The sequence below is a fragment of the Solanum stenotomum genome, chromosome 10 (genome assembly GCF_019186545.1).
Source record: "Solanum stenotomum isolate F172 chromosome 10, ASM1918654v1, whole genome shotgun sequence".
Lineage (NCBI taxonomy): Eukaryota > Viridiplantae > Streptophyta > Magnoliopsida > Solanales > Solanaceae > Solanum > Solanum stenotomum.
The window spans coordinates 51,616,510-51,625,159 of NC_064291.1; the positions used below are offsets into that span (position 1 = coordinate 51,616,510).

The following is an 8,650-nucleotide window of genomic DNA, read 5'->3' on the forward strand; positions in this document are numbered from 1 at the left end:
CCAGCCCCTTCCCCAAAAAAAGTTAATTTGTTTTTTTTAAAAAAAATAGATTTTTTCCTTACCCCCACCCGACTCCCACACACTACCCCGACCACCTACTGCCAAAAATATACATTAACACTATCAATTTTTTTATGAATCAACATTTTTTACCCATTTAACTACCACTTTTAAATGTGTAATATGAATGTTATTCGTTTTTACCTATTTTATATGCGTTGAGTTTCCAACCCATTTAAAATGGGTAAATATGGGTGAATACCCATAGAAATTATCCATTTCGTCACCCCTAATAGCATGTATGGATTGAATCTACTATAAATTTTGATTTTGATAGTTATGAAATATGTAACTAAGACAAATAATTTGAAACAATAATGTAATTTTAGTGATTTATATTCACATTAAAGTTTATTCAAGTAGTCAACTAATTTTTTTATAAATATTTTTTACTTTAAAATATAAAATATATGATTATGTCATCACATTGGTAAAATAAAAAAATGACACATTAATTACAACGTAGGCAGGGGAAGAGTGTAACACCCCGAATTCGAGAAAGGAAAAATTTCAAATTTTCAGAAGTTGCAGGTGCCACCGATGGAGGCTACGTACGGACCGTAGGTGGAGTCCATGGTTGGCCACCTCAACTTTCCCCCAGAATTCCTAGAAAACCCTTGACCAACGGCAGGACCTATGGACCGTAGTCCAGGTCCGTGGATCAGACCCCAGATTTCAGCCCTCAGGTGTCAATCGATGACTGACAGGACAGACCGTTAGTCGACCTATGGTCCGTCGGTCAGATCTGTCGATGGGCCAGTCGACTTTTAGTTTAGGGGTAATTGGGTTTTTTCTTAATTATTTTATCCCATAAACTACTTCGTTTTGGTCAGTTTTAGCCTATTATTCTAGTCAGATTTTACCATAAGCCATTATTCACTAGAATTCACCAAGCTTAGAATGAAAAAGAGGAGAAAAAAGGCGATAGCTTTCTCCAAGAACGCAGTAGGTTTTCCTCAGTTCCATCCCCGAAATCAAAAGATTTCTCCATTAAATTCGTCACCAGACATGTGTGATTTCACTATTGGGTTACTTTCGTCCACTAGGTCCTTAAAATTCAGTCTGATTCTTGATTCGCTATATCTTGCTTAGACATAGGGTTTCTAAAACCTTAGATAATAGTTGTGATTTAGTTGTTAGAGTATTCCTAATCAAATTATCATGTTTTTGTTATCGTTACTTAGTTATTTGCATGAAACTCAGAACCCTAGTTGTGTAGATTCTCTTAGTTCATGAATTACACATGCTAGGTCAATTAAACATATATATAATCTCCAGCTAATAATGTCACATTATCAGTAAATAATTGCTACATTCTCAGATTTGTATGTCAGTATTTTGAGTTATTCATACACAAATCGAGTTGGGAGTAAGCTTAGCACTGAGTGGACTAGGGTTTCAGCGTACCCTCATAGTCCCAGAACTACGTGCCCCCGTAGGTTAAGTCCCCTATGTGGGCATCAGATTTAGTGATCACGCCAGTCATGCTTTTATACCCCTGGCAGGGTATATCGACCGCTTCGATATAATGTATACATCAGACTCCACGTTTAGCTCACGTGGTTTTATGTCGTTTAATAGTAGCTCCCACAGTCACACTCTAGTGCATTTGACCAGGTTTTCAGTTATATTTCAGTATTTAGTTTCACCATGTCATGTTAATAATCAGTACTTGGTCATTGCATTCAGTTCAGTATATTTCAGTATTTACATTATGTTCAGATTATGTCATTGCTCAGTTATGCTTTGTTGAACTTACATAATTGTTCAGTTATATTCTATATCTTGCATGCTCAGTACATTCCAAGTACTGACGCATACTCTACGCTACATCCTTTCATGATGTAGGTTCAAGTCCTCAGCATTCAGATTATGCGTAGATCGGTTCCCGATCCATCCTCAGTAGCATCAATGGTCCTCATACTTCGAGGACAATAGACATGTTTTCCATTTCTGTCTTTTATTTCAGTTTCAGTTTTGCTAGGGTTAGTTGGGGACATGTCCCAGTAACTCTAGTCAGTTAAAGGCTTTTTCAGACATAGTTTTAGATTCAGCTTTAGCATTTGAGTGATTGTTCAGTATTACGAAACTCTTAGAAGTTTATTATATATCCAGATCAGTATTGGGAAAATTTTGGGGGTTATGAGTAAAATAAATGAATTGCAAATACCTCATTTATCATAAATGACATACCTCAATTGATCGATAGAGTTGATTTTTGTCTTCTTGATCCAAATCTCTTTTAATGTTGACAATCTAATGCGCCAACTCCAATTCTTCTTATCTCTATTACATCACGTTCTGGTGTGTGTGTGGGGGGGGGGGGGGAATTTATCGTCTATTGTTGTCTTTTATGATTGATTAGCAGGGGTACTTGAGAGGTAATGATTTACGCTGCGGCGCTCTCTCTTATTTATAGTACAAAAAAAACCCTAGACGTTCTCTTTCAACATGGACCCGAATTTGGGCCGGATCAAGTTGGGTTTCTTGTGTTGGGCTTCTCATTATGAAGCCCATTGACTTGTCTAGGTATGTTTTTCATGATTGGTCATAATATATATTTTTCATGTCCTCTCATGCCGAGACTTTTATCTTCTTACAATAGGGTCAAATCATGACCGTTTTTGGACTGGTCGGTGGTGGAGCTAGAAAATTTATCAAGGGTGTCCAAGAATAATTTTTTTTGATAAGTGAGGTGAATGTTATTTTGTTCAGCCTAACAATTCTGGCATGAACGATCCCAACATTCTATCAAATACGAACAATCAACATGTTTTTTCTTCTGCATTGATTTTATAATATAAAAAATATATGAATTACTATGTATAAAGTGAAATACTAATTGATCAAACGAGCCTAGATTTATATAAAACACCAATCACACGATCAAATGAATTTATTTTTTAAAAAAAGTGATTTTTTCAAAAGTACATTCGATATTGGATAAAATTAAAATTATTATCTATTTAATCACATATTTCAAATAAATTATTTATGTATGTATATATAAAACTCTATATTGATTTAAATGGTAATATTAAGAATTAAGAAACTTGAGAAATATTTAAGAATTTTAGGTGAACTAAAATTAATAATCTAAAATTAATGTATTTGTTTGAGGCAATAATAATGGTGTGTGTACAAGTGGCATGCTGGCAAAGTAAAATAAAATATTGTGTTATAATGGGGTTTGAACTCACAACAACTTGATTCAAACGGACAACCTTTACCACTGCACCAAAGGCTCAATTTTTGTCAAGGGTGTCCAACTTTAAATATATATATATCATTTAAAAGCAAAATTTGACATATCTATACAACATAATTTTCCAACGAAGTTGGACACCCTGGGGTGGCTATAGCACAGGGTCGTCTTAACCACTAGGTCACTAAAGCCATCGCTTGGGCCCCATATTTTTTTTTTGGAGGAGGGGCATTTAAAAAAAAATACTTATACATATTATTAAAAAAATTGTATGTACTTTTAAATTTTAAAAAAAAAACATATAAGAAGTATAAAATAAAATAAAAAATGACCGTTAGTTTTCCCACTTTTTTAAGGGAATGGAACATTTTTGGGAATAATTTCCTTAAGTGGGAAGTTGTGTTTCCTTATTATTTCCTAAAAATTTGACCCTATATGATTATTTGTCTAATACTCATCTTTTTTATTCTCTATTTTATTATTTTTATTCTCAATATTAAACTCTCTTCTACATTTTTTTTTTTTTTTGATTTACTGTTGTTTACAAGTTACAAAAGAACAAAATTTGTTTTTGGATGTCTTCTTCAAAATCTCAAGTGCAATAAGCAATCATTATATTGCAGGAACTCAACAATATTTCGACATTGTTATATCAACTTATCAAATTCGTGAGCTAGATTTTATTATTCTAACTTTATTTTATAGTTTTCTTGAAAATTTGTTATTGTTAATATTCTTAGTTCATAAGTATATATTCTTTTTTTAGTTATTATTAAAATTTATTCGATTTAAATATGTATACTAGAAAATATAATTTCGATTTTACCAAAAGAGAGGAATAATACAAGTAGAATATAATGTTCTAATGAAAATACTCAATTAAATAAAAAGACTTGATTCTTTACCTAATGCGTATATTGCTTAAATAATAATGTTAACAATTCCTGTAACCGTTGCCTCAATCGAAGGAAGGTTTTCGAAATTAACACTGATAAAATCTTATGTAAGATCAATAATGTCTCAAGAGTGATTGAATGAATTAGCTATATTATCAATTGAAAAGGAATTATTTATACAAATCGATTATAAAATTGTAATTAATGACTTCGCATCTAAAAAGCTAGAAAAGTAAATTTTAAATAAAAGTATATATGATAATTTTATTTTTAAAAAAAAAAAATATTAGGGCCCCTCATTAAGGTTTGACTTAAGGCCCCCAATCTTGTTGTGTCGGCCCTACTATAGCTCCGCCCCTAGGACTGGTAATGTTGGATTATATGATATTATTCTCTCATGATTTTTTTTTATGTTTATGAGCAGAAAATACAACTGAAAAATTCAGATTGCATGTTCAAACAAAACTTAAACTTCATTTTATATGATTTTATATCACATGGCCAAACTGACCCTTAATATTTTATAATGTACATATATCGTTAATTTAGATGATTTTATCAAATTTTGTACAATTTTGAAAATTCTATACAATTATAAATATATTTTTATATAATTCTAAGGGAAAATTGCATGAGTTGATAAACATTATTTGTTTCATTTAATTATTGTGCATGACTATAGTTTAATATAATTTGTTATTAATTATAGGGCCCACACCTACTTTGTATAATGAAACAAAAATAGTCTTCCCAGCTTTTGTATACTCATTTATACAAATACAATTTCATCTATCCTCTCTCCATTCCCTCATTCTCTCTTAAAATCACTCATACACATCCAATATTTGAATTTCAAAATTTATACTCTCCCTCCTAATCATGATTCATTATTGCACGTGGCCGTCCAAATTTTCGCTGGGTTTAACACAAGATTTTGCAGGTAGCCGTCCAAATTTTTGTTTGGCTTAACATAAGATTTTGGAGTCAATGCAGGGTCTATTGCAATCTAGAAAAATTGAAGAAGAAAAATATATTCAAGAGTTGAAATCCAAGAAAAAGAGTGACCCAATAGCATTGCAGCAAGTTATCAATAATACTAAGACAAGCAACATCAAAATAGTTGAAGGGGGAATAAGAGATGGTTCATTAGATCTGGACAGATCTAGAGAATCACAACTATTCGTATAAACCCTAATGTATCACAATTTGTATATTTATTAGTAGTTATTATTTATACACATACAAAATTGTGATTTAATTCCATATATACACATAACTATATTGATGTGTGTGTGCGCATGGGTGTGTGCGAGCGTGGGTGTGTGCATGCGTATGTGTGAGTCAATATTCATAAACATATACATTTACAATTTTATAATTATATACAAATACAAATAGTTCTATATTTTATACAAAAATTTGTATATTTATACATATGCATATACTCTTATATAGTTATTAATTTGTATAAATATTGGTGTTAGTATTGTAGTAGAACTCATTTTGGACAAAAATATTTTATTAAAAACGATTAGCGTGAATCATGAGATTCTAAAAAAATTCTATTACCGTATTTAGTATCCATTATACATTTATTAAAAATAAAATTTGAATAAATTTAAAACAATAAAATCGAGATATACAAATCTAAGGCTCTATAGCAAACAAAACTATAGTCATGAAGCGTAATTAGATAAACTATAGCTATGGAGCATTATTTACTTAAATTTGTTTGCCATATATGAAATTTACCCATTTTTAAATTGTCAAGGGTCTCCACATGACGACACTTTTTTTTTTATTTTCCATCCAATGTCCACTACCCACATTGGAGCCCAACTAAAAACCTCTTGTTAAGAATAAAAGAGTAATTGGCACTTCATCACACCCATGAGTTGTTGGTCACAAAATGACACTTACCATTAAACAACCAAACAGACATAAGGATTCTAGCTCATTTCCACTTAGAATTGATGTTCCTTATTTTAATTTTGAGAAGAGGGATCATGTCTTTACCGTGAGAAGACATTAAAAGAACTAAGCAAGTTAGAATACAATTAGACAAATCGCCGAAAATTCAACCTTATCATGAAAACCTCACGTCGACATGTTAATTGGCCTCACAATGACAAGCCCATTACGAAAAGGTCAACTAAATCAGGTGATAATTAGGGTCCGCATCAATAGTGAATAATATGGGTTCTTTGACTATAAATAAGAGAAAGCCAGAGATAAAGACGAAAGAAATAATCTAGAGTTAGCGCATGAGTTCTTGAACTTTGAAGGATATATGCACCAAGAAAAAAAGAATCAACTCTACTAATTGAGGTATGTTGTTTGTGACAATGGGATGTAATTGCAGTTCATTTATGTTAGCTCTAATTAATCCTAGAACCGTTGTCTTTATTTATACTATTTTTTCCTATTCTACTTTGAATTTTTTTTCTTGATTCAAAGGTCTATGAGAAATAACATTCTACCTTTGTACATTCGAGGGTCTATTAGGAATAACAGTCTAAATTTAGTGTAATCCCACTAAGTAGGGTTTGGAGAGAGTAAAATCTATGCAAACCTTACTATTACCTTAGAGGTAGAATGTTATTTTTGATAGACCATCGGTTAAACATAAATCGTCCAAAGTAGAATAGGGAGAAATAATGTAAATGAAGACATACATTTTAGGATTAGAGCTATAGCATAAATGGATTGCTATTACACCAGATTGTCACAAACAACATACCTCAATTAGTAGGGTTGATTCTTGCCTTCTTGGTCCAAATCTCCTTCAAAGTTCAAAATATCAAGCGCTAACTCCAAATTATTCTTTCGTTTCTATCTCTGGCTCTATCTTATTTATAGTCGGAGAACCTTTATTATTTGCTTTTGACGTGAGCCCTAATTATCGCCTGAATAAGTTGACCTTTTCGTAATGGGCTTCTCATTGCAAGACCCATTAATCTTCCTAAGTGAGCTTTTTCATGATATATCATATAAAAAAAGAACATTTTGATTAATAAAAGATAAATTATACCGAGTCATATATTACAAGTATCAAAATCAAAATTTATTACTAACTCAAATACCAAACGTGTGATATTAGCCTTTGTAATTAATTTTGAATTACAAAAAGAAGGAGACTTCTGGAGGTGACGAAAGAAATGTGGAAAACAATGGGAGGAGGAAGTTCAGTCGAGGAACTTCTGAGTACTTAACAAATCAGACTTTCGTCGAGAAAGTATCTGTTGATGATGATTCGTCGAAAGAGGATATTGATCCTGATGTCATTATTGTTGAGGAGGAGGAAGACAGTGATCTTGATGTTGTTATCGCTGCGGAGGAAGAGGAGGTGGAGACTGAACCTGATGTTGTTAACGTTGCGGAGGAGGAAAAGTTGGAGGAGGATAAAGAAGACGAGGAAAATGAGAGTGATCCTGATGTTGTTATTGTTGAGGAGGAGGAGAGTGATCCTGATGTTGTTATTATTACGGAAAAGGAGGATGAGCAGTTGGAGAGTGATCCTAATGTTGTTAACGTTACAGAGGAGGAGGTGGAGACTAAACTTGATGTTGTTAACGTTGTGGAAGAGGAAGATGAGGAGAAGGAGAGTGATCATGATGTTGTTATGGTTACGGAGGATGATGAGGTGGTGGTGGAGAGTGATCCTGATGTTGTTAACGTTACGGAGGAGTAGATGGAGACTGAACTTGATGTTGTTAACGTTGCAGAGGAGCAGAAGGAGGAGAGTGATCCGGATGTTATTATCGTTACGGAGGATGATGAGGTGAAGAGTGATCATGATGTTGTTAACGTTGAGAAGGATGAGGGGGAGGATGAGGTGGAGACTGAACCTGATGTTGTTAACGTCGCGGAGAAGGAGACGGAGAATGAGGAGGAGTAAAGTGACCCTGATGTTGTTATCATTGAGGAGAAGGCAGCTTCTATGTTGAATGCAACAGATAAGGTTGTTTCTTCTAAGTCAAACATGTGCAGGACAAGGGACAAATTCAAAGAGTCCCCTGTCCTGCACATGTTTGACTTAGAAGAAACAACCTCATCAATTGCATTCAACATAGGAGCCCCACCTTCTCCTTAATGATAACAACATCAGGATCACTCTCTTCATCCTCATTATCCCCCTCCTCATCCGCAACGTTAACAACATTAAGTTTAGTCTCCATCTCTTCATTCTCCTCCGCAACGTTAACAACATCAGGATCACTCTCAACCTTCTCATCCTCCTCCTCCATATGATAACAACATTAGGATCACTCTCCTCCTCCGCAACGTTAACAACATCAGGTTCAGTCTCCACCTCCTCCTCATCCGCAACGTTAACAATATCATGATCACTCTCCACCACCTCATCATCCTCCTCCTCCGTAACCATAACAACATCAGGATCACTCTCCCCCTCCTCATCCTCCTCTGCAACGTTAACAACATCAGGTTCAGTATCCACCTCCTCCTCCACAAAGTTAACAACATCAGG

General features: G+C 33.6%; 1 protein-coding gene across 1 annotated transcript; it reads left to right on the forward strand.

The window, feature by feature from the left end:
- The first annotated feature begins 6,268 nt into the window (after positions 1–6,268).
- LOC125843137 (protein Ycf2-like) lies at positions 6,269–7,852 on the forward strand. The gene is made up of 2 exons (XM_049522362.1): positions 6,269–6,322; positions 7,292–7,852. Exons 1-2 carry the CDS (start codon positions 6,269–6,271, stop codon positions 7,850–7,852), a joined length of 615 nt encoding a protein of 204 aa, XP_049378319.1.
- Positions 7,853–8,650: the final 798 nt, after the last annotated feature.